The sequence below is a fragment of the Motacilla alba genome, chromosome 3, assembly GCF_015832195.1.
Source record: "Motacilla alba alba isolate MOTALB_02 chromosome 3, Motacilla_alba_V1.0_pri, whole genome shotgun sequence".
NCBI lineage: Eukaryota > Metazoa > Chordata > Aves > Passeriformes > Motacillidae > Motacilla > Motacilla alba.
This window is the reverse complement of record NC_052018.1, coordinates 58,559,410-58,586,870: the sequence shown is the minus strand read 5'-3', so window position 1 is coordinate 58,586,870 and position 27,461 is coordinate 58,559,410. Positions and strand designations below refer to the sequence as shown.

General features: G+C 37.5%; 1 protein-coding gene across 21 annotated transcripts in view; it reads left to right on the top strand.

Annotated features, from left to right (window-relative positions):
- Positions 1-27,461, top strand: part of SYNE1 (spectrin repeat containing nuclear envelope protein 1) — a 289,549-nt gene that overhangs the window by 29,586 nt on the left and 232,502 nt on the right. For all 21 annotated transcript variants that reach the window (XM_038130885.1, XM_038130887.1, XM_038130886.1 and 18 more), the window contains exon 3: positions 20,380-20,441. In XM_038130885.1, the coding sequence (XP_037986813.1) occupies positions 20,380-20,441 (62 nt within the window). The remainder of the gene's footprint in view (positions 1-20,379; positions 20,442-27,461) is intronic.

Below are 27,461 nucleotides of genomic sequence, written 5' to 3'. Positions count from 1 at the left end.
AGCTCTGCTATTTTCTGGCCCAGGGGGATAAGAGATATCCAGAAATTTTGAATTAGATTTTAAAAAAATACATAAAGGCAAACATAGTATCTTTTCCCTTGCCCAAATCTGTTTCATCTAAAAAGAACTCTATGTGTTTTCAAACATTACCAAAACCTCTTGTTAAAATTTACTTTGAAGGCTGTATTTATAATGATGTAGACATTGTGGGTTATTTAAAATGCCATGTTATGTATTTATTGCTTGGGCTTTAGTGTAATTTTAAAAAATTAAGCTATAATTTGTGCAACTCCTGGTAAACAAGTGTGAATCCATTTCTGTTTGCTCTCTACCCACCTCATTTTCTGTCTGTTTTTCCAATGTTTGATTGCATTATGCTTTGCCTAATGCAAGACTTACATAATGGTGGAAATAACCTCAGTCAGGGTAAGTTGGCATTGCTCCATTTCACCTGGCTGGAGCACTGAGGAGCTGCCCTGCATCGTTCTGCATGTGCAGTAAATGATTTCCACTCCTGTGTCAAAGATGGAGGCAAACCCTCTGAGCAGGCACTCTGGGTTTTGTCTGTGTCCATGTGGCACCAACCAAATTCTGTGTTGCTAGAGCATAATGCTGACAAGCATCCTAAAATGATAAATAGGAATTGGAAATGGGGGTTTTCTCTAGGCACTCCACTAAGCTAAACACACTGTATTAAGGCCACTAAAGAGCATGTTACAGTAGGTCGGTGTCCTAGAAATGACTGGTGCTTTTGCACACAGGATTATCTTGCAGCTTGAATCAGGCAGTAATGATGCCTGGCTGTGCCTGCACTCTGGAAAGTCTCAGCAAAGCCTCAGGGGAAGTTACAGAATTAATCACTTCCTCCTTGAAATCTTTATCCACACTGCTTTCCCTGTCCCTACCCTTACCCTATCCCTTTCCATATCCCTCACTTTATGGTGCTGCATCGAGGGAGAGGAAAGAATAAAGTAACGTTACCTGTTAACCTGATTTTGCATTTCATGCAGAGAACTTCTTTGCAGATCTGCTGGTACAGAAAGCCTAACTTAATGATTCTGAAAAGCTTTTATTCCTTGAAGCATAAGTCTCATGGCCTCATCATGATATTTGTTGTACATGTTCAAGTAAAAATTGGCATGCACACTTCATACAAGCATATAAATCCATAGACATAACTTTACTTTAATGTATTTTTTTTTAATATATGAGATATTCAAAACACACTTGAATTTACTTCTAATTCTCTGTGTTGAGAAAACTTAAATCTATGGTATGTGTTTTTGGTAGGTGCCACTTTTTTCTGAGATGTAAATATTGTCCAAAGTCCCAAATTTGGTTATTTCTCTGTGGCTTGGTTGCTTACATTTCCTGAACCAAAGGGAGATCAGTTGTCTAAAATCCAGAAGTAGATTGACATGGAACCAGATAATGGACCTCGAACATTTCCAATTCTGTGTACAATGGAATGTGTACAGACACAATAGGAATACAACTACAAATGATACAGCTTAAGAGGAGTCAGATTTTGAAGAACGCTGTACTCTGCTACTCTGCAGAATGCTTATTCTTACTCTCTGGTGTTTATTATCTGGGACATACATGGGTGATAATGAAAAAGTCTTGAGAGCAGTTGCATGAAGAAGATTTTTCATTAATAATTCAATTTATGCCTTTAGAACCTACCAGGTAGTTCAGTTTTATCAAAATAGCTTGAGGTTAGGGGTTCAATATCACATCTAATTTTTTACTAATTTCACTGATAGAGTCATAGAATATCCTGAGTTGGAAGGGACCCATGAGGATCACTGAAGTCCAACTTCTGGCCTGGCACAGGACAGCCCCAAGAGTCACACCATGTCCTGAGAGCATTGTTCAAACACTTCTTGAATTCAGACAGGCTTGGTGCTGTGACCACTTCCCTAGGGAGTCTGTTCCAATGCTCAGCCATCCTCTGGGTTGAGTCTTTTCCTAAAGTCTAAACTAAACCTCCCCTGACACAACTTCAGGCCATTTCCTTGGGCCCTGTCACTGCTCACCACAGAGGAGAGATCAGTGTCTGCCCCTTCTCTTCTCACTTGAGGAAGCTGTAACTGCAATGAGGTCTCGCCTCAGTCTCCTCCAGGCTGAACAAACCAAGTGACCTCGGCCACTACTCATTCATCTTCCCCTCAAGACCCTTCTCCATCTTTATTTCCCTCCTTTGGATGTTCTCTAACTGCTCAATGTCTTTCTTACATCGTGACACCTGGAACTGCCCCCAGCACTCGAGGTGAGCCCACTCCAGTGCAGAGCAGAGCAGGACAATCCCCTCCCTTGCCTGGCTGGCCATGCTGTGCCTGATGCCCCACAGGGCAGGAGTGGCTCTCCTGGCTACCAGGGCACTGCTGACTCGTGTTCAGCTTGCCATTGACCAGGACCCCCAGGTCCCTTTACATGGTGCTGCACTCCAGCATCTCATTCCCCAGTCTGTGCCTACATTCAGGATTGCCCTGTCCCAGATACAGAATCTGTCATTTTCCCTTGTTAAATTCCATACAGTTGGTGCCCAGCCCTTTAATTATTGAGTTATCTTTAAAGGGCCTCTCTGCCTTCAAGGCAGTCAACAGCTCCTCCTGATTTAGTATCAGTGGCAAACTTACTTAGTATTCCTCTGAGTCCTGCATCCAGGTCTCTCATGAAGGTGTTGAAGAGAACTGGGCTAAGATGCTTCAAAGCACTGAAGACAAAGACAAATTATAATGAAAAGTGCAATTTCCATTGAGGCAAGAGCTAGTGCAGTTTGGAAGGTGTTCAGCTAAGGGTCTCCATACTTATGTCCTATTTTTTTAGCTCTAGAATGTTTAGAATGTCTGCCATCATCATGTACTTAAAAGACCATAGTCAGCCTTTGATTACAGAATGGCCAGCTCATAATATTTGATGCTTCCGGGATTCAATTATTAGCAAAATACTAAAATAAAATACTAAATAATTTTCTGGCTTTCATGGTTGAAGAGGAAGGTTTAGAAACTAGATGCTAATATAATTTTAAAAAAATTAAAAATCACCATTGGGGGGAGTTGTTGCTTATATCATATCCTGATAACTCAGTTTATCATGAGAATGCAACAGGCTCTAGTTTGGTTCCTGCAGGGGAGAATTTAAGAAACTTTTCTCATTCACTTTGCCTCAAATGTAGAACTTTTCTGCAGAAGTTACCATTTGAGCTGATTATCAGACAGAAAAGTTCCATCACACTTTTGGCTTGGGACTGCTTGTGGTTATACTCATCTGGCCTCACAATGAGTAAATGGGGCTGATCTGAAAACTGTGGGCTTTAGCTATATGTTCTCTGAAACTTCTTGAATAGTTACATTAATTATTTTTGTACTAATTGTGTTAATACTTCAGTAGCAGTTACCTACACAAGTACTGGTGTAGTAGTTTTATTTTACCCTGTGGAGGTGACAAAGTTGTCCTCCATCTGCTGGAAGCCTAAAGGACCTGCTTTTTTTCTTAACCCTAATGGCAAGTGGTCTTCAGGGTAACTGCAGGTACTTGCTTTCAGAATCACTCTCCTTAGTATGAAAAGTTGACCAGCCAAGTTTGGACTACTCTAGAATAGCAATGGGAAACTGAGTTTTTCACTGCATTTCACTGTTATTCTCTCCAGAGAGGACACAAGCTGTACCCACTGAAGTTTATAAAGGCTTCTTGGACTTTGATCAAACCTTCAGTGTCTTTCAGGAAGTATAACCCCTTTGTCAAAACATTTAGAAAATAACGTGGCATGCAGCTATGAGTTTTTGAGGCATAGATCAAGATACTAGGTTGTAGCACACAAGCGTTTCCGTTACAGTTTTTCTAGTTTCCTGGTATAAAAGAATATCATAGTCAGACATCGTTGCCACGGATATAAAAGCAAAGTGAGCTGAAAAACATTAAACAGTTTGTTGTAATGCAGTGAACATTAGGTCCCATTAAGCAGCTGAGTGAAGTATTTCAGCTCTCTATGCTGTGGCAGACTTGTTTGTCGACCAGACAGCATTTAATTTTTCTACTCTGTCACAGATACAAAGTATTGCTTTCCCAGATTAGGGGAATAATTCAAAATTAAGAGGTGCAGGCTTTAAATGCAGATATTGTCATAATGAGAAAATCATACCCGAATTGATACAGGAAGAGTTTGTGTAAGCATGGTGTGAAACACAGCCTTGAGCTGGTGGGAAGGAATCCAGGTGCTGATTTTCAGGTGTCCCTGGAAGAGGCTGAGTGTTTAATCCCTCTTGGGGCCAGCTCCCACCTTCCCCCTGTGCCTGCTCCCTTTTGCAGTTCTGCTGCCATGTCCAGCCACTCTCACCTTGTTGCACACTCTATGATGTTATGCCTAGACCCGACCCCATGCTCAGCCCCTGTGCTGCAAATTTGTTGCTTCTAGGAGAAATTCCTAGAGGTCACTCAAGGTTTCTTCATGTGTGTGATTTGTCTGGAGTATGGTTTCCTTTCAGGAGGGAAGGATCTGTTTCACCAGCTAGAAACAACAGTGATGATAAAAAAACGAGTAGCAAAGTTTAAAGGTGGTAGAGATTCACTCAGTAATACATTTCTTTGTTAATGGGAGTTTTTCCTGGGACATGGTTTCTTGCTGCTCAGTAATATCTAAGTTCTATAGTAATTGTTTATCTTGTTTTTCTTGGCAAAAACAATAGTTAAATGGAAATTAGCAAAACTTAATACCAGAACTACTGATAATGCTACATAGTAGGAATTAGCGCAAGCAAATATTTTATTTTTTTACCTTATTATAAGTATTTTTATTAGTAGTAGTATTTAGTATTATTTTTTGATTTTTATTATTGTTTATTATTTATTTTGACCTTATTAGTATTTAGATATTTCTTTATTAATTCTAAGTGGCTGGCCTCTTCTTCAGGGAACATACACAAAGAAGAATGGGCATCTGACCTCTTAGGCCACAGACTTCGATTTCCTACCTGGAAGAAACCAATATTTTATCTTCACTGGAGTTGATTGATAGGCCAGGTACGCATTCTTACCCAAAACAGCAGAGGAGCTGGATAAATTAATTTTTCTTTTGTTTGAGTAAATGTTAACAGAGAAGTGCCAGCTATTTCTCCCTTTCTTTTCACAAGGAGAGTAAGAGGCAAATGTTGTTCCTGTATTGCAAGGTTCAGTTTAGAATGAGTTTTATCAGTTGCTGCAGTCTGATAGGAAATACCTATTGGTGTTGTAATTAGGGTCACTTGTGTTCATGAGCCAACGCCACAGTTGCTTCTCAGTTACAGCATATGGTCATGTAGCTCTATTTCTAACAGGATATGAATTTCAGCTCTTGTACTGCCCTTTCTGTTTTCATTGCATCCTTCTGCACTAGCAGATACCAACAGAGCTTTTTTAACACCTCTTGAGAATGTTGTGCATTTAATAGAAGTGCAGTTGGCATACATAAAATAAAGGCAGCACGTTGCCGTGCAGGAACAAGGTCACCACTGTGCTGCTGCCTTTGCCTGTGCCAGAGCCCTGAAAACCCAAGCTGGAGCTGCTACTTCCCCCATGGAGTCAGGATAGTGGCTACTGCTGTAGGAGCAGAAGGGATGGGAATCTTTGGAAGCCACAGTTGCTGCTCTGACTTTGTACAGGGTCTGAACTTCAGGTTGGGCAAGCAGCTTTAGTGTAATGCACCCTAACTGCTAAGATACTTTGCCTAAACCCCAGATCTTGGCGTGTTTTGAAAAGTGAATTTGAAACTTATTATAAGGAAATATTTTAGGGTGTGATTTTTGATGAACTGCAGTTAAAACCTTTCACTAGGTTCATCATCATTATCATCATAATCTGATCTACAGCACAGTCCTCACGTTCTGCTGTTTGGTATTTGGTTACCTTTAGAGAAAACTGACAAGTGTTCTTGGGAGTACTCAGGGGTTTTATTTACGACTCTGAAATGTAGAAACTGTATGGATTCTCATGATATTTTTTTTTTCTGTTTGGAGAATGCAATAGAAGCATCCTAGGGAGGACCAAAATGAAAAAGCCTGCTTAAGAATGGGGAAGTATAAATCTGTGTGGTCTGTTTTTCCTTCCATGTAGACTGACTTTACAGCTGAATGTAGACCCCAATATGCTCCTCTCACTGTAGTTCTCATCATGCTCTGGTTTATTCTTATGCAGCCCTAATGATGTCAGTGGAATGACTCAGTGTGAAATCACAATCAGACCATGAGCTTTTTAGCTTTCTAGAAGGTAGCCTCAGGTATGCCATCAAACAGTGACACAGAAAAATGTAGTGAATAAAGCAATAGTTTTACCAAACAAGCACAATATATGGGTTAGATTTACAATTTTTTTTCTTTTTTCTTTTTCATACTGTGGTGATTAAAAACAAAACAAGAAACATATACCTAGATACAATGAAAAAGAGCCTACTAACAACAAACCAATATTTTTTCTCAATAATTGCTTTAACAAAGTTTTACTAGTCGTTTTAATATAAAATATAAAATATAAAATAGGGGGAATTTTATGCTGCTAATGAAGGTTAGTATTTAATCCTTTCATTTAAAAGTAAATTATGACTTTTTAATAAAGTAAATATGGAAGTTAGTTTCAGTGCATTTATCATCACTTTTACTTTATTGAATGTTTCTGTTTATTTCATAGAAGATTCATGCTTCTCACAAAAACATTTAATTTTTTGAGATTCAGTATTAATATTTTTCATGCTAAGTGAAATATGGTATTACACAGTAATAAATGCTTTTTGTTGTTTCTACTGAGAGTGAAGTAAAGAGAAGAAAGTTGGGAGTCTGCAGTAAAATTTGTAACTAAGTTGAAGGTATCCTGAAACCATGGAAATCCTACAACATGAAGGCTTCCTGCCTTCAGTATTCTCTGAGTTCATGAGGTTACTGTTTCTGTGTCTGGGATACAAACAGCATGTTGTGCCTATTGGAATATGTTACCATACCGATTGCTGATGTCTGCTGCACTGGTAGTGAGCTGCCTCGTCACTGCCATTGATGGCAATCAGCACATTCTTGCCCAGCATGAATATTAGAAAGATGTTTGAAAAAAAACCAAACAAGCGCAAACTATGTCAGCATTGATTTGACTTCATCTTTGGATTAGACTGTGGGTTTAAGGGAACCTACTTTCATGCTGTTCTAGAAGAATAAAATGAATTTAGAGTCTAGAAGTTGTGTAAGGGATTTTCTTTCTGTTTAGTACTGTATATTCCATGCCTTCCCGTTCTGCAGAAGAGTTGTGTCAGGGCAACTGGACTAAATACAGACAAAATCTTACAAAATGCACGTTCGGCTTGCAGAGCTTCTTCTGAAGTTCAGTCTCTGGTGTAAGGTGTGAATGAGCTGAAGGAAGTGAGGTTTTTGGTATTTGAAAGTGTATTCATACTGTGTTTTTCTGATTGATTATGAATTGGATTAAGACAAAGGGGTTTTTCCTAACAATTTGTGGCAAATCAAAATGCATTTATCTTACAGGTGCTGTTTGAGACCAATATTCTTGTTACTTCCTTAACTACTAGCAGTGAAATTTTGTGGACTCTGGAATGTACCTATAAGGTTTATCTGTTGAAGGGCTGGAGATCAAGCACTGAAATTCTTGGCAGTGGGAAGTATTAATTAGGATTATTTTGAAGCTTTATGCTATGAGAAAATTAGATGGACCTGAGAAATTTCAAACTTTCTGAGATTCAATAAATATCACGCTCAACAGAAACTTTCTAAATGTGTGCAGTCGTGAGTACTCTGTTTTGCAGTATGGATGAGTGAACAGTCTCCTAACTGCTTGTTACCAGTATGGGATGAGTCAGTCTCCTGAAAAGCAGCATGGTTATGTATGCTTTTCCAGTTATTGTGTAGGTATCTGACCTACTGAATAACTTCTCTGGGTTTTACTCTAATTAGTTATTTACAAAGTGTGATTTTCATCACCTCTTTGTCCGGAGGATATGTTTCATAGGCTGATAGGAAAATTCAGGTTGGAAAGAGGTCTGTTTTCCAACTTCCAGGTTGGCCAGCTGGAGCCAGCTGAGACCAGATTTTTAGGATTTTATCTCCATATTCAGAGATTACAGGTGACCTGATCCACTGCCCTAAAGTCCTCTGAGCAAGAAGGCATTCCCATTCCTGAGACATTTCTTGTTTCGGCTTCTGCCATCGTCTCTCATCCTCCAACCATACTGTTTAAGAACCCAGCTCCATCTTCTTACTGGCCTCCCTATAGCTGCTAGGGCACTGCAGATAGGTTCCCCTGAAGCCATTTCTGCCCCAGGCTGAACCAGATCCCTTGGCTTAGCTTCTCCTTACAGGACAAGTGATGCACGGCATGGTTCTGTTCACATAAGGTCCTCTGTGTGAAATATTCATATTGCTCATTGCTACCTACCTGTGTACTAGTGGCATAGTGTTGGAATTTTTAATAAAAACTCCAAGTGAGCTCTGGCACCGTCATTATTATCCTGTTCTTTTATTGGAGTGGGGATTCCCTTCACTGTGTTTCAGATGTCCCTGGAGATGGTCTACAGTCATCCACTTATATGAAAGCTGTGATGAAGCCTTGAAAACTTTTTTGATTAAAAATATAAATAAGAACTGCTGAGTTTGACAAGAAATATATTAAATGTGAACAGTGTTTAGTCACAGCATGGTTCCTGGGCAAATTTGAGATATCACTGTTTTTATGAATTTTGTCAAATGTTTCTTTATTGTTTTGATAGTTGTTGGTGTTTTGGTTCTGTTTTGTTTACTGAACACACTGCTCTGCAATACTTGCCTCCTCTTCTTTCTCATACTTTTTTAATATATTTTTGCATGTCCAGTACATGTAAAATTTCCTGTGAGGAAATACCTTTTTCTCCTTTTTCTTATACAGAAGAATGTATCTGTCAAAATCAAGATCCAGTCAGTTTAATTAGAATGGTGTTCCCACAGGGGAACATAAATAAATTCTTTCTGTGATCAGTTGTAGACTTGATGAACCTAATACATCTTATGATTTTCAGACTTCTTGCAAAAAATATTGCTTCAGGAAAAAATTTTGCTAGGAGGTGCTAAGTGCAGCAGGACCCAGTAAGAGCAAAACATTTTGTATGCCAAAGAAATATTTCCTCCTTACAAATATACATGCTATAGAATAAATGAAAAAAGTGTACATTTGTATTTCAGATGAGAAATAATGGCCATCTGGAGTATAATCCAAATGACAAATGCTCATTTCTTTCACTGGCCAAATTCTCATTAGTTTCCATGTTGCAGTATTAGGGCAGGAATGATGAATAAGATCATGGTTATGTTTAAATGAATTATAAAGAAAATAATTTTCGCTACCAAGAAAAAAATTGATAAAAGAAACAGATACAAGAGTATAACAGCCTAGCAGACTTTTCAACAAATAATTGTCCAAAACCAAAGTTAGCATCTCACTTCTGTCTAAAGGGCAGGAACAAAGTATCATAAATGCTTGAAGTCACTTGCCCCTAGCTATTAGGGGTGAAAACAATTATTTGATTGCAGACCACCACTGCCTTTCCCTTCATTGTAGCCCACTTCTTTCTAACTCTTCCACTGGACTTTGAAGCTCAATTTCTGTTGAGTGGGAAAGGACATAGGTGGGCAGAAGGCTGCTTTCCCTCTCCCAGGGCATGGACTCTGTTCTAGCTGCCCCTCAACAAATTCAGGGGCTTCATTAGTCTAACACAATTGCCCAGATTTGCTTTTTATCCTTTTAAGTAATATAATCACTACAAAAATTCTCTTACTTGCAGAGGGTTGTCTGTGATTTGCTACTATGGAAGGGACTGTTAAAGGCAAACACAGTTGGGACAAAACTGTTTTGTTCTACTCTTACTTTCTTATTGTGGTGTTTCATGGAAGAATGTCAAATCACCTTTAAAAATACTAATCACTGCGTAGATATGTGCATTTTAGTTTGAATAATGTCTGATTCTTTTTGCCAGTGTCATTCTCTTCAGATCAATGCAATTCCATTGAGCAGACTGGTGTGGTATATGAATGGCTGAAACTTGTAAGTGAACATGCATAGTTGATGATGAGTTATATCCTAGGACTTTGAGGCAGAATGATATTCAGAGAAAAGACTCTGATTTCTATGTATGATGAGGACCATCATTCCTAAGTCTTGGTTTCAGAGATTGAATTGTCTTCAATCAAATTTTAGACGTATTTTTACATTTTTCTCTTCAAAACATTGGAATTCAAGGATTTTTTTCAAGGGTTTGTTGGGTTTTTCTTTTGAACTTAATTATGCCTCCCCCATTATTTTTCATAGTATTTTCATAACAAAGAGAAGAAATAGTTACAGAAATAAATAGTTACAAGAAATAGTTCAACTCTTTGCAAGATTTGCAAAGTCATGTGCATAATCATTAGGTCTGTCTGGGAGAGCGACATTACTGTAAACAATAAAAAAATAAACCCCACAATTTATTCATTGACAATTTTCCCTTCATGCTCAAAAAATGTTAGGGAGCATGTATTTAGAACCTGTTTGGTTAGGTAATTAAAGTCTGGCCTTATCACCCATGTAGAAGAGGAGAAATGAAAATTTGTAAGGACATGGTTACAACTGGAATATATAGCTTCTGAGTTGTCTTGGCAATGACAGTAGTGTCATGCACCCCAGGACAGCACAAGCAGATTTTGCCTGTTTCTTTCACTTTTTCAGATGACAGTCAGAGGTTTTTCCCACCTTCTGAGTGCATGCTATCTAGATAATTCACATGTTTCTTCTTTCCTCCTTAGATTCTTCCCTTTAACCCAGATTTTCCCCCTTCTGTGCCTGAAACAGAGAGCTACATCCAGCTGCCATCATGGGGATGAGAGGGAAAGTGAGGATACATGTTGGGCTTGCAGCTTCTCTGTGATATTATTTGAAGCTGAAGCAGTTATGAGCAGTAAAAATTTGATTTTTTCCCCTGTATTCCCCAAGCTGAAGCATGTTCAGCCAGTTTTTGTGGGAACAGTTTGTGTGCAGTCTGCTTAGTCTTCCATCAAGGCTGTGAAGGTGGGTTGTTGGAGAGTCTAAGTGCTAAAATTCGAGTGTATGTGAGAATTTGAAAAGGCTTGTAATTTGGAGATATTAGGATAGATTTTTTTCAGGGATATCCAGAGCTCTGATTCTTGCCAAATGTGTTGCTCTGAAGGTCCTGCTTATTCATTCATGTATTAAGAAAGAAGCAAAGGAGCAGCCAATTTAAACTTAAGACTCTTTCCATCACAAATAGCTTGTAGATGGATTGACAAAAAGTAATTTCAGTTCCACTGACTTTTTAAAGCATTGTTTGCCCTAAGTGGTAAGCTTGTTTGTAGTTCTTTGCTGTCTGTAGCATTTTATCAGGTAGTTTCTTTACTAGCTTTGTTTATCTTTCCATGCTTGAGCAATTACACAGTCTTCCAGTCCTACACAGCACTTAGTTACCATAGTAGAATTGTCTGTAGGAATGAAGTTTTTACTGGAAGAAATCCTAATAGAATTGCACTTTGTAGCTCACCAGCCTGCCTTGAAGTTTTAGCAGCCTCTTTTACCTTTAGGTGGCTGAACTGAACACCATAGACAGATGTATGATTCTTATCACTTTGAGGGCTCATTGAATGTTTAGGCCATTTGATGTTCTCAGTGGGCTATTTGGTTACTTAACTTGAGAATAAAAGTGACTGAGCTTAAAATGGTTGATCCCATGCAGCTTTCATTAAAAGAATTTACTGGTTGTGAATGAACTCTGTCAGAAATGGTGGTCAAAGTTGTGCATTTTTCCAAGATGTTCATGTGCCATGTAGGACAGACAGCACAGAGACTGCAAGAATGTGGATCTCAAAAGTAACTATCATTTTCAGGGAAATCTATTTCTGTTCAAGACATTGCCCAGTTTGATTTCCTTGAGAATCCCTCACTTTTGGATAGTTAGCATCTCAAAATACTGCCTGGTGTTTGTTGGACAGCTTGCTTCCTTTCTGTGTGGTGTGCTGTTTTTCATCTTATAGCATAGCAGGATATATTATTTGGTGTCACAAAATTTAGTATTGTTTTAATCCTTTGTACCACGTTTATGTTTTTACTGATTTTGAGGTGTTCTGTTTTGCTCTAGCCTCTTTTATTCATATTAGAGTTGTTAGAATATTTGTTACTATAAACAAATAGAAATGTTTACTATAATTATTGCTGAATATTCTGAGTTCATGAACAACATACTAGAAATACCACTGTTGTAAAATACCTTTATTTCCTGATTTAATCCATTGAACAGTGCGTGCCCAGTATATCTCCATTAGTTTTGATTTATTTCAGTAGGTTCTGTGCTTTTCCATATCCAAATCAAGTTTTTTCTCACGGTTTTTAGGCTAATGAATTCACTTAGGCATAGAAAAATGATAATTTTACTACTGTAGTAGAAATTTGCTCCAAGCAGCGGATTTGCTGCAGAGCATTTACGTTTCTGTGTCTTATGACAGAGAAAAATTAAACATTCAAATTCCAATTCAGTTCCAACATTTTTGTACAAAGTCTCTCTCAAAGGTTGTAGTGCATAATGTTATGAGCAGTCCTATTATTGTCAAACAAAATTAGCAACTCTCCTGCAAATCAGTGGTGACTGTTGCAGTAATTTGCCTGCCTGACAAGGCTGGCTTCAGGAAAACAAGACTCTCCATTGTTTTAGGAGTTCATGTAAGTATCGTAGAGTGTGTAAAAGATGGAATCAGAGCTTGTGCTTTCCATTTTCAGAGATCTGCTACCTTCAAACTGATCTCATAGTTATTTTTGTATAATTACTTTTTAAGTACCTTTCTTGACTGCAGAATGACTGCTTCAAGCCCTAACTAATAAATGTACTTGTAGACATACTGGTACTGATCTAGATTACCTATAGATCTATAATCATCATTTAAAAATATTCTTTAAATTATTTTCTTTAAATAATTTGAGGTGAGTACTGCTTGTCTTTAAGACTTACATTAAAAATGAGGTTTCTTTTCCATGTGACATGTTATTTTTTAAAGTTGACTTTGTCAGAAGCTCTAAGGATGTTGGTCAACAACACACAAAGGTTATTACACAAAAGGCTTTCATGTCAATAAAAAAAAAAGGCTGCAGAACATGAAAATGGCAACATGATGCCAGTTGCAGAACTGCAATGGGCTGTAACAAAACCCTCAAAATGTTTGTTTAGGACCTTTTTTTTTAAAAAAAAAGTTATGGTAATTGCAGACGCTACTGTGGTAGATGGTTTATAGACAATAGAATGATTTCTTGTCAGTGTCTTTAAATACTAAAGTCTTCAGGAAAAATAAATTTTTAAACTGGTGTGCCTACTTCTTTGCATGAATGATTGAAGTAGGAGTGCTATGCTTGTTATTCTTATTAATGAAATTCACTGGATTCAGTGTCCATATCATCCTTTTAACTATATAATTAAGGAAAATAAGTAATTCTAAGAAGAAATGGCGAGTTCATTCATATCAGTTATATCAGTTATATCAGGCTGTTTTTACCTTATCTATTGGTGCAGGAAAAGATATGTGTGTGTAAACACTTAATTTCACTGTCACGTGTGCCAAATGGGTGAACAAACAGACACCTGCAGAGCAGCAAATCCTGAATCTTTCAGACTGAGCTGAAACCATTACACATGATTAACTCAAATGTTGGGTGTCCTGATTTTAGCTAATATCTTCTCCAGGGTGCTACTTTTAAAAATGAACCTACAATGGTTTTCTAAATGGTGGCATTTTAATTTCTGACTGTATTCTTTTGAGTGTGGATACTATGAAAGTGAGTCACATGTGAGTAATATGTTTACATTACATGGAGATTAAGACAACAGTCAGTGGAGATGAAAATAATAGTGCAGCAGCACAGGCAAATACACAGAAAATATAAAATGCAAATATATTCCTTGATTAGCTATGAATGTATTCGGCTTCTACACGTGTGGAAGAGCAAAATGCAGCCCATCTAGGTAAAATATGGGCACAGCAATTTAATTTCAGTTTCTTCTATTTTTAGTCACTCAAAACACAAAATAGGAGCAAGTATGCTGCAAGGACTGGAAATGGGAAAGATGCAGAGTCAAAAAAAAAAAAATCTTCCAATCAGCTAAAGAACTCATATTGTTCTCATTCATTTCTCCAAACACCCAGGGGAAGCTCTTCTGATCAAATCACAGAGCAGTTAGGGGCAGTGCAGTTATGCCTAGACCATGCCCTGGCTTCTAAGAATCAAGATTAAATCACTGCACTGTGCTCTGTTCATGCTCTGCTCCTTCCTCTGAAAACCAGAGCACAGGAAAGTGGGGGATAATGTGAGTCTGGATGGCTCAGAAGCATCTGATGTGCTCATAAGAATATGGCCACAACAGGGCCTTAACTTGGATTTAAGGACTGGAAGTCTCCCACGTTCCACAGTATGAACATATTCTTTGAGAGTCTAAGTGCTGCTGTGAGGTGCAGCCAACAACCCGAGTTAAAGCACACACTCGTGGTGCTGGCTAAATTTTTGGTTTCCCAGATTTCAAAAATTTCTTCTGCTTGTACAGTCCACAACATGTGTATTCAGAGAGCCTGTTTGCTGATTGTGCTTGTAATAAATTGACTGAGAACAAAAGAAGACACATTGATTTGTTCAGTTTGTACTTTATTCTAACCTGATATTTTTTAAAATGCGACCTTCTTTGGATGATAAATGGAATCATTCTTTGTATATTTCTAAATAGTGGCTAGATAGACACACTCTGTCTCTTAGAAGTGCAGGAAATCAATAAGAATTTCTTCAATTTAAAATACATATTTTTAAAATACATTTCAGACAGTAAGAGCAGAAAGTCCTCAGCTGTGTGCCAGTTGCTGTGCAGCAGCATGTGACACAGCAGGCAGTGCTGCTGCAGGTGTGAGCCTGCTTCTCCATACTTCAGTTTCCTGTAATTATTCCACCAGTGTGTGTGTGGGTTTTCTCTATTTCCACTCTTCCAAATGACATAAAACCTTTGGCTCTCAAAGGACTGTACTAAGGTTACCTGTACATTGTGCAAACCCCAGAGAGCTGATCCCCATCATTTTCTCTAGTAGGTAGTAGGGGTTTGGCCAAGGATAATTGTTTTCCTTCTAGCCCTTGTGCATGGATTTCCTTTCTGCAGAAACTGATGGGGAGCAGACTGGTGCTCAGTGGTGGAGCAGGCTGGGAGTGATGTACAGACCTAGATCCCAAATCTTGGAAATTTAGATAAATGGTCTGTTACTGTGGCCATCTCGTCATATCTGATAAAGCACATCCAGCAGAAGCACGTATCTGAAAGTTGCACTTTGACAAATGCTGTCTTTCATCTTAAAATACAAAAATTTGATAAATGCATGAGGAATATAAAAATATATCCCCATTCTTTGTATCAATGCTGCTGTCTTGTTGTCAACTGAGTAGCAATGGCTGCTGAAGACAATTCTTCCCTCTTTGCTTTTATGTTTTCTTTTATGCTAGAGTCTATAAAGTTACTGTTAAACCTAGAAACTTAGAATAAATTTATACTTTAGAGCTACCACCAAATTTAATTTGTTTGTTAGGGTTTTTTTTTTTAAGAATTAAAACTTTCTTGGCATTGTCCCATAAAAAACATCAACTGGTGGTTTAAAGGACAAGAAATGGATTTGCATTGCCCCTGTGCAGTGCTCCTAATTGGGGTAATCTCCCTGTAATGGAAGTGTTGATTAAATGACGTAGCTTAAAATATTGCCCCTTATAAGCAGTGTCCCCCCACTATTGCTTTCACTCTGCAAGCTTTTCTACAGCTGCTTGAAGTTAAAACTGTCCTTAATGAAGATAGGAATTGTTATATTACATAACTTTCTGGAGGCCTTACAGAATGTATGCCATACTGCTCATCAAACAAAATTTTCCACTGAGGTGCTGTTCACTGCTTTCTGTACTGTGTTTTCAGGTGACATTGAAACATGGCAGCTGTTTTGGGACACTTTTCTGTACTTCCAGCTTGATTTAGCAGTATGAGATAAACCTGGAAAACAAAATAAGACAAAAAGCTCTTTGATGCTTTTAGCTCAGAACTATCGGAACAAAGAAAACAAAAAAAGGATACTGAAAATGAGGAGCTGTGAGGAACTTGAATTTCACTAAAGCAAGAAACAAAACAAATCTTCACTTTTTCAGTCTGTGAGAATCAATCAAGATGCTTTCATTAGACAAATGTGAACTTGACTCTGTTGTGACTCTGTGCATGAGCCTCTTTCTTGTGTTGCCTTGAAGCAGAACCCATTATTTGCTGCCCTGCACTATCCCATCCCCAAGCACTAGGATCTTGATGTGCCATCTGCTGCTGCACTGTACACACCTGTCAGCAGGATAGCAGACAGTAGAAAAAGTGTGCATGATGACCATTCCATCAGCATCTTCATAACTGTCTGAAGATGCATAGTTGGTTGTGTTCATTGATCCAAGTAATTTGTTCTAAATGTTTTAAAGTAAATATATCTAATACATTTGTCTTTTTTGCCTAATCAAAAAATTCTTGTAGAAAAGCAGTCTGTTGGTGACGCTTTAGTAGAGAAAGGGTTTGTAAAAATATGAAGATATTTCCAGCTAATTAAAAGAAGGTTTAAAGGATTAAAGCTATCTTTCTTGAAAAATTTCTTACAGATCCAGAATCAGACTGTCAGAGTCCTTTTGTTTTACAGAAACAGAAATTTGAATTTGACCTCTATAATGTTACATTTACAGTAATGGCATAGTAAAAGTGAGCCTTTTTATTCTCATTTCAGTAGTGTTTATTACTCTGTTGGCCCCTGTAGGGGAATAACATATGAATCTCCACAAAGAATATTTCATATCTGCCTTCATTTTACCAGAGGGGAAAAAATATCTGTTCAATTGCTCTAGTGCTCTGGCTTGTTGAAATTGAAAGTACTGCATATTATCAGAAATTTGAGTACATTTCAGGCTGATCGAGGCACTCTCCAAAAATTCTCAGCATCCTTACGTTTGTTTCGTGCCCCTTGTACAACAGATCAAATACATTATTCAAAGCGAAGTGGCCTAGATATCTATTCAAATTCATTGCTTGCTATTTCTTCCACTTCCAGTTGCAATGCTGAAGGACATCTCTGTCTCACAGGAGTATGCAGTGAAGTGGTTGTTTTTGAAAGCTGTTTTCCTTTATATGTGTGACAACCTGGAGAAGGAGGTCTGTGCCATTTAACCATTTTTTACTTACTGAGCACTACGTTAAAAAGGCACTGGTGAGAAAGCTGCATCAATTTTTGCACACATCTTTTTGCTTTAGGATATCAGCAGTGTAGTTGGGTTGTCACGGTCCCTGGATGAATTATTCAAGCTCTTGACATCAGAGATTTCTGCTAGCGGATTGGCTGGTGCTGGGATAATAAAATCTTTCCACAGAAAAACAGTGGAGAAAGATGATGGCAGTGAGACCAGCAGAGCTGCTGCTTCCAATACAGCTGGCTTTGTCTGGCTGCAGCCTCTCTGCAAGAACATATAAGGATGTTTTTAAGGTTTGGCTTCATGTGAATTCTCAGATAAGAGACAGTGGAGGGATTTTTGTAAGAGGCCTGCCTTTCCAGTGAGGGAAAGAAATCGGATCATTGTTGAAGAATTACTTCTGGCTGTATGCTAAAGAAACGCTGCACATGAGAGAGGGGTAGGAGTCACAGCAGCAGCATCCACATCCACAGCAGCAGCAGCAACAGCAGCAGCAACAGCAGCAGCAGCAGCAGCAGCAGCAGTGCCTATGGCTCTGCCTAAAGGTGCTGTTGGCAGAAATGTCCTGTCATTGAATGTGCTTCCTGAATTCTTTCAGTGCCAGCAGGGTAAGTGGTGCAAATATGGAGCTGACAGTCCTTGTGAGTGGGGAGAGTGTAAGGAGCTGTGTGACACACAGGTTTTGTGGGTAAACAGTGGGATAAACAGTACCTGTGCAGAGAATTTAATCAATGAAAATAACACAGTTGCTTTCAGGTAAATTTTTAAAGGCATTTTTACAATGGAATTTTAAAAATTAATTCACTCCTTGTGTTATGTTGAGACATAGATTTTACAGTGGTAAAATCTGTTCCTTTTAAGCCTATACAAAATAAATGCTAGAACCAAGGATACTTTATTTAGTAGTTCCAGTTGGGCCCATAAAGAATTGCTCATGTATTGCTCACATAAATTCCCTGGCAGCTGTTTATTTCTAAGGGTTATTTCTGCTGTTTGTTAGTATGAATGAAACTCTGTGTGTCTTCTGCTTGTAAAGGGTCTCTTTAGAAGCTGGAAGCTGGTTGTCTGATTTCCAGTTTTTGTCAGAAGGCTGTTTCTTAAATCACCAAGATGCACTGGAACTACAAATTATGGAATCATTTCGCTCATTTCATGGATGAGAAGTTTAACTACTGAAGGCCTGGTTTATTTCTTTTGGCACACCTTTTTGTATCAGGGTTGCCTGGGAAGATTTTTTTTAATTACAGAGGTGTGAATTAAGGCAGAAATGGATTAATTGTGTGTGCTTGATCTCTATCCCTACACCTACTCACACACAACCCAATCGAAGTGTGCAAGTACTTCAGTGGTAAATAACTTGGCTACCTATATAGGTAATTACAGAGCACAGCTGACATTTACTGTGTGTCAAAAGAAAAGCTTATTCAAGGTTAGGAACCATGTGGTGAGAAGTCTGTTTTTCAGAATGTAGAAACAACTGTCACATACAAAGTAAAGACACCTTCCTGCAAAAATAGTCAGTGTGGAATGAAGCATGATGCAGTACCTTAGTGATATTTTTCATAACTTGCCCATGACTGCAACAAGTAGATTCTCAGTATGTAAGAAATTTTAAAAACTTACTTAATCCTGCCTGCCCAATGATATCAAAGGAAAATATAGAATGCAGAATTATTTTCTTAGTCATATAGTGTGATAATCTAGCAATAGATGCTGGTGACTGTATGTATCTTTTTTTCCCTCTTGTATTTCTTATATGTGAGATGGTATTTATATATAAAGGAAATATTCCTGAATTATAATGCACAGACATTTTTGGGAGTTTGTATATGGCCACTGACCAACTGAAGATAACATTTTGACCTATGAATTTTGTGTGGTGATTTCTATCCCTGTGAACCCTAATTGTGAAGCAGCATTGCATGAGAGTAAATTAGAGAGTTTATTGCTAGGAATGCAAGCAACAAGCTTAGTAGTTACCTATTCCAGAACTTTAATGGGTGTTAAGGTATATTCCATTTTAATTTTACAGATGTGGAATAGGAACAATGCTGTTCAATACTACACAAGTCACCAGCAAATGCAGGAGCTAAAATTAGATATTCCATCTGTAGGTTTTGGGATATGTGCATATTCTTATGAAAAGTAAATATCAAACAGCAATTGTATTTATTTGAATTTTCTGTTGGAAAATGAAGGTGTTCATTCAGAATTGATGATGGTAGTAACATGACTTGTTTTTCCATGAAATAGATGTTTCCTCCTATTTTTGAAAGAAAAATCTCTGTCGTGAATACTTGAATACCTCTGCTGTGAAATTATTCCATGGGTCAAAACTGATTGCCCACAAGAAAGGGGCAGGACTTTGTGGATTGGTTATAATGCTGTGATGCTCTTCCCTCTACTGCTGTGACCCTTGCTGCTGAAGCTGGAGGCGCTGATTCAGGAGCTATTTTTATCTGTGCATCCGGCAGCTGTCCCGCAGGGACAATCTGACAGTCAGGGAAATGCACTATAAACCAGACAAGTGCTTCAAGACAGGACTAAGGGACCTAGTAAGTAGTGGTGTAGAAACTGCCTGAACTAGCTAATGGCTCCTTCCTGGCAGGATCTCCCAGGGACAAATAAGTTTAATAATGTAATTTCAGTCTTTAATTCAACATTCTAAACATTGTCAAATACATATGGTAAGAAGTATTTTTTCCTAATTCCCTAACTGTCTTTTTACATTAAAGCAGCTTGGCTGTGGGAGATGTGGGTTCTAGTTAAAATGTATAGAGAAGTTCTAGGTGCTCAGACCTTGGGTAAGTATAGTATGGATTTAGAACTGAAATTTATCTCGACATTTAGATTTTAAATTGTGTCTTTCTGGTCATTAGCTTGTTAAGACTTGAGTTTTGCTGTAAAACTCTTCAAATAGTCAGGTATCAGAACAATATTTTAAAAATAAGTAGTATTTCTTCTGACTATTTAGAGGCAAAATTGAGTGTCTCATTAAAATATAGAGTTATTTCTGGCAAGTGCAGAATACATTTGTTGTCAGTAGGAAATTTTACTCTTCCACCATGTAAATCTGAAAGTATCCAGTGATGTCTAATCAAACTGATTTCCTTTTATTCTCAGATGAGCAAGAGTCAGTGCAGAAACGGACTTTCACAAAATGGATCAATACTCATCTGGCTAAGGTAACACATGGCTTTGAAACTTATTTTAAAAAAAAATCAAACCTTTCAATCTATGCCTATACAGCCCAGGAGTATAGAATATGCCAGATTTCTCTGAGCAGTATTTTCTAAAGTTAAAAAAGGATGCTCCTTGTCTGCACACCATTGGGGATGAGTCTCATCATGGCAGGGGTCAGCTGCAGAACTGCGAGAGGTGTTCAGAGGCAACCACCCAGCTTCTTTGGCCAGAACTGAAAGGTAGCACAGTACCTGGTATTTCAGCCAGAGGAAATATCTGAAACTGCTTTCTATGAAATAGAAATATTAGACTCATTGAGCACAATATATTTGAATAAAAATTAAGTCATGTCTTGTGCAGTTTGATCTGGTTACAGACGTAAGTAGTGCTTCATGAATCCAATGCTGAATTAATGACCTGATGCAGTATGGGATATGTCATCAAGCCAATGTTGCGTCTTCTTAGCACAACTTAAAACTCCTGGTCTTAAGACTTACACACAGTTTAAAAGTATTAAGCTACAGTTGGTACCAACCTTATCTGAAAAGATAAGCAGTGAGATCAGTTTGGCATTCCTGGAGTTTTCACACAACACAGCTCTAACTTTAGTTATCAATTAGTCTAATAAATTAAAATTTTAAACTCTAAGAGCAGCTTTTTGAAGTGCGTATTTTTAAGCCTGAAGATTAATGATCATTAAAATTGAGTAAAGAATAGCTTTTAACTTCTGTGTAGGGCAAAAAATCCCCTCAAAATGAGCCGAGCAAAGCAGGAAGCCCATGTAACGCTGTATCATGTGATTTGATGTGACAAGACAATATGGTAGAGCAGCATTATTTATTTACATTGCTGAGGAATGTAAAGGAAGAACTTACTGTGAAATTAACTGCACTGGCATAGTAAAATTTAACTGCAAGAACAAAGTTACCTTCAGGACGTCTTGGCAGTGGATTTTCACTGGAAACAAGATCTGTCCCCATATTGTCTTTAAAATAATTTGGAAAAGCCCCCTGTGTAGGAGAGACCTTAAGCACTCGGTTCTGTTTACTTCAACTGGAGTTAAAAGGCATTCTGTGTTTGCTAAAGCATCAACTAAGGGGGCTGTGAACGACTGTCAGGAAAAAAAAACACCTCTTATTTCATGTTCATCTGTTTCTTAATTGTGTTGTGTCATTAATAATAATCTGATAATTATGGAAAAGTAGAACTGTTAGGTAGGTTATCTATACCATATTGTTAGATATGATGAGCGTGTGTGTGCGTGTCATGATAATTCCCTAGCCTGTAGACTAATCCATGGCAAGAGTCAAAGCAGTGGTGGTAGCCACTAAGAGATCTTGCCATGGATTGGGATTTGTGAATGTTTCCTGCTGTGCTAGTCTATTTGGGCCATGAGAGCTCACATGAACCTTTTGGCTTACATGATCTAGGTGTGTAGTTTCTTAATGGGCCTGATACTGTAAGACTGAGCCAACACATTTGAACCAGGCAGTTTTGCAGCCACAGCCCTGACTTTTAGCTACCTGAGGTACCTTCTAGTTACTTGTAGTAACTGATTTGTCTTCATTCACACTTCACCAGGAAAGCTGTGTCTGTGATACTTTTTTTGATGGCTTTCAGCACGTTTGCCTCACTACCTAAGTCAGATCATCTGGCTCTGCTTCCCATTTTTGTGGTTATGCTGCCGAAGGGAAGCACTGTTTATAGAAATCAGACTCAAAGTGACCCATGCCATTCAAATTCTTAGGTGTTTAAAGCTTAAGCTTCTAAAACTTTGTTAGTTATGTTTTTGGAAATATGTAAGTGGAAATATGTTTTCTGATTTAATCACAACTGTAGGGAATACAGGTGGGTCTCTGAAGTGCCCAGGACTCCACCTGCACTCATGTTCTGACTTTTCATTCAAAATTTCAATATTTAGGCTATTTGAGTTATGTAAAAGGTTGTTGTGGTTTCGATTGTTTCAAAAGAAACTGGAGATATGTAAGATCTCCATTGTCTGGAAGCTTTTGAAATGTGATATGGAAAAATCCTGGAAGGAGACCCACTTTTAGGCAGCACTGTCTGCATTCTGCTCTTGTCTTTGACCCAGTAAAAAGTGGAGCATCTACTAGTCTGGTACCTAGTGAGGAACACTGTAAAGTGCTGGCCTAGACTTACAGCAGAGAAACAGCAATAGATACTGCACCACTGTGGGGGGGGGGGGGTAAAGGAGCTGGGAGTGAAGGAATGAAGCTGAGCCATGGGAAAAAAGGGTAGACAGGGGGAAGGTAATTTGAATTTTGCCTTTGTGTCTCACCATTGATCCAGAAACACTGTGCTACATTTGACTCAGTACAGGCATTCCAAATTAACAATAAATTCATGTCAAATTTCTCTCTGTCTTTTGGCTACTCTTGGAAAACTTTGTATTTCTTTCCTTTCATTGCCATTTTTGATAATCTCATAAAATTATTAATGGAAAAAGGAATAGGAGGAAATAAGAGAAAACTGAGGACTATAGGGTATTTGTTACTCTTAGCACCACGTCTATCTAAAGAAATGTTTCATCATAAATGAGTTTGATGGGTTTTGAAAATAAGTACTGCATGAAACCTCAAAAGCAGGAGAAATTAATGAATAATTTGTATGCAAAGATTGATGGGGTTTTACTGTAGTGATTTGAAAGATGGTTTAGAGGTAGGAAAGGAAAGGAAAGGATACTGCTTAGGTAGAGTTGTCATTCTTATACTATGTTGATTGAGTACAGCAAAGGTGGATCTAAAAAGGAGCAGTTTCTCACATTGTGAGGAGTAGTGATTTGAAAGAAATGGAAATACAGAAGTGATTTGATTGTTTTAGGTAGAACCAAGACCAATTCATAGCTTGGGAACATAAAGCAGTATGTGATAGTTTGTCAGGGTTTGCTAGGAGCAAAAGATTCTTCCCTGCTAATCTGAAAGATCTTCGTGTATGTTTTTCATCTAAAAAGTCGTGCTCTAATTGAGACAGAAACTAATTCAGTAACTAAGGGTATCAAGTACATTTAACCACTTTTTTTTGGCTATTTAATGTTGGGAATGGGTTTGAGAATATGAGTACAAACAAATACTAATGAGAAAAACAGATAAATGAAACGAGACTGTTGCTGAAATTTCTTCACCAAAAGGGTTGTCAGGCACTGGAATTGGCTGTCTGTGAAAGTGGTTGAGTCATCATCCCTGGAAGCATTTAAAAGAGGTGTGGATGTGGCACTTAGAGCCATGGCTTAGTGGTGGACATGTCAGTGTTAGGTTAATGGTTGGACTTGATTTTAAAGCAGTTTCCAGCCCAAATGGTTTTATAATTCCATGCACTGAATTTTATGAAAGGCAATAGGAGAAAGGTGTGAATTTTTTATTCTCTTTCGCTCTTATGATAGAATGTTACCTTTTAAAGATTATGTTTCTCATTTCAATGTTCTTTCACGAGCAGAGGACAAGTAAAGGACCTTGGCATCAGCTAATTATGGGACAACTCAAAAGATGGATGTAAAACAGCCTTGGTGCAAGTTGTGCCCTCATCCAGAGGGGATGAACAGAGAGGAAAGGCCTGCAAGTATGCTAACTAGCAGGTAGTGTGGTGCAGCTTCATTTTGGGTGAGCTGTTAGCACAAGGCTGCATCTTCCCTCTGCTGTCTCCCTAAGCCCAGCTGTCTCTGTTTGTGATTCTGAGCAGTAATCTGGTGAGACTCATCAATTGGAAATCATGTTTTTTCTGCCAGCCACTTGCAGAAATTGGGTCATAATCTTTGAAATTAATGTGGTCCTATTTCTGGCCATCCTTTTGAATTTTTGTGCATCTGTGCAGTTCTACTAATGATAAATGCGATATGCATGTGTAACAGGACAGGAAGTTTTCTGATTCCATATAGTTTGTTAACATTTTTCTATGGTTGTAGAACTGCCTTTCCTCATCTCAGTCTCAGGTTCAAAGTATACACAGAATTTGAGTATGCTTCTAATTATCATTTGAAGCATCTTTTCAAATTCTAAATTTAAAATACAGAAATACAGAAATTTATGCCAAATATTTCAAAAAGGAGGCATGACTTGCATTCAGAACAGCAATTACTTAAATATTTTTTCACTTCATTACCTATGCTAATTTTTGAAGTAGGGGATCAGATGAGTAAAGAGGATGAAAAATATATCACTTTCTGTAACAGCTGGGGCATGTACTTTTTATTGCCTTTCTCACCTTTCATGAAGGTTTAGGGGAATATTAGTTTCAAAGTTTGAGACACATACTGTCAATTGGTTTAACCCAGTCAAACAACATTTTTGTTCCCAGGTGTAGGGTTAATTTTAGTATTTGTACTCACCAAAGTAAAGTCACTGACAGAGTGAACAACAAATACCTAGTGAAATAAATTACTAATAAGTTTTTGTTTCTGTTAAGAGGATGCACACATATAAAAACAAAAGCAGAGGATGGATATCAATTAGAAATATAACTAAGAATGGATGAAAAATTTTTATTTTATTTATGCAATATTTATATAATGCTGAATTAAAACTGGACATTAAGCCTAATGTTAAATCTTCTGAAACTGCAAAATCTTATATCTTATATCTTTCATAGCAAAGAAAGGAAGAAAAAGAAACAGATATATCAAGACTTGGAGCTCTCACACACAGTGCTGTCCATGTTGTTAACTGGTTCTTAAAATTTAAATGTAACTTGCTCTTTTGTGAACCTCATCAGTTTTCATCATTTAACTGAGTCTGGTCCTTTTGGTCTTTTTCAAGTGTGAAAACAAAGGCTCCCAGTATCCTTGTCACTGACACAGAAAAAAAATAAGCTACTGTCCACCTTGACTGCATAATGAGGAAAATCTGGGTGGTAGTTTTCTGTTTCAACAGTTCCTATATGTTTTGAGCTAGTATTGCATATAACCTCTAATGTTAAGCCATGAATGCTAAATTAATTTGTGCGATGAAATTAATCATGTGAAACTTAGAACTGAGTGCCTCAGCTTTAGTAATTAAAAGAGTCACTAAGAGCAAGGAATATGAAAACATTCATATGGATTTAGGAAGTAAATTGTGCCAGAGAAGGGGTCCAGCTATTACAGAGTAATGGAAATTTCACATTGTCCTTGCTGTTCTCACATATATTTCCCTGCAGAGACAAATTCAGCAGTTACATAGATTTGTTCCTGTCTGTGCCTGTGGATATATTTTCTTTTTTTTTTTTCAGCAGTCTTTAAAAATTATTTGAAAATTAATGTAGCAAAAATAGTATTCAATGTCTGCATTGGCATTCATTATGATGCAGATGCTGTTATTTGTATAGTATGATTTATTCATTAGAGAAGTTAAGTGCAAGGTGTGAGGAAAAGATTCCTGTAGAAAAGATACAAATGAGAAATTAAATGCAGGAAAAAGCCTTTCAATAAAAGAGCAAAGCTTAGCAAATATATGTTTGTTCCATATCTGAAGTTTTGGTTGTTTTGGTTAATTCGGTTATTAAAAACTTATTTCCGTTAATAAGTTAAAAAAAATTACTTTGGTTAAAAACTTATTTTGCTGCATACGAGGAAGATTTTCTAGATGTTGCAGGTCTACTAAAAATCTTTCTTTGAGGCTTATCAGTAAATTTTTTTTATGTGTACCAATGTTCAGTTCTTTAGGTTATTCAGGATATTTCACAGAGACTACAGCAAATTAGATAAGTTTTAAGAGCAACAAGTTTATGCAAAGCATTTCTTCCACAGTTCTCACTTATGATCAGTTCTAAATACAGTTATTTAAATAAATATTTAATATGACGAAAATCTAGTTTATTAGCCTTGAAGATTTGTTCTCATTTAATTTGTATTCCTCCTACAGATCACATGAATTTACTTGTTCTGAGTGTGACTCCTTCCTTGGGACATGACTGTTCCTAAATATCATTATCACTATAAACTGCAGTTACTGTGATTGGATAAACTGCAATGAAGGAGTCTTCAACAGAATTCATGCCATGCAATATGTAGCAGATAATTAATCTGCATTTGCTCTTCTTCTTTCTTGAAGAAGCTTGCAAAAAAGCCTAGTCAAATACTGAGGCACCTGAAATCATTGTGTGGACCACCTGACAAGTTGGTTGGATTTAAATTCTCATTATTCATTGAAGTATATTCTGACTTTTGCCAATAAATTTTGTTCAAAAAGTTTATGATTAAAGGCTTTTCTTTACTATTATAGGAGAATTCTTTGCACAGGCTTTCCAACATTCCAAATAGCATGTATAAGGGTCATTGCAGCTGATTATGTTGCTAGGGCTATACCCTTATGTGCAAAAAGCCAAAATCTGAAGTACATTCAACATTTTAGAATTGCAAAAATTTAAGTTAGTTTTCTTTCTTTGCTTTTATTGATTTACAGTTAGTATTTTGGCAGCGCATTAAGGAACTAAGTGAAAATTTGTTAAGTCTGAATCAATAAAATGTTTTCATTATATTCTAAGTGAACATAGCTTAAAAAAGCCCCAAACCTTTCTTCTCTGGAGGCTAAAGAGTAATCAGTGTTTACCTTCATCTTTCACTTCTTTTGACATTATATATGCAGCCAAAGAGTAGGTATTTACCCATTCCAACAGAAGATGTGTTAATATCAGTGGAGGATCTGCTAGAAAACATTTAAGTAGCTTAAGCCGTGCTGTGCAATGGTCCATATATAATAAATAAGTACATGTGAACTTCTCAGTATCAGCTAGTGTGTGTATCAACACGGGGAATAAGGTTGATATCTATGCTTGTGTAAAACAGGACTCTATTTTTCTATATATGCCACTAGAAACATAACTCATTCCATATTTCTGAGAGTGACTGAAATAATAATCATTGTCATCATAATTTAAATTCCATGCTTATGTGCCCAAAGTAGAGTAGTTAAAAAAAGAAAAAGGTGATTTATGAAACATGATGAGAGTGTAGCCTCCTTGTAATTAGGCATTAATGTCTTCAGGGTAGTGTAAAGCATTATATTATGTAGTGTATTACTGAGACTGTTTCT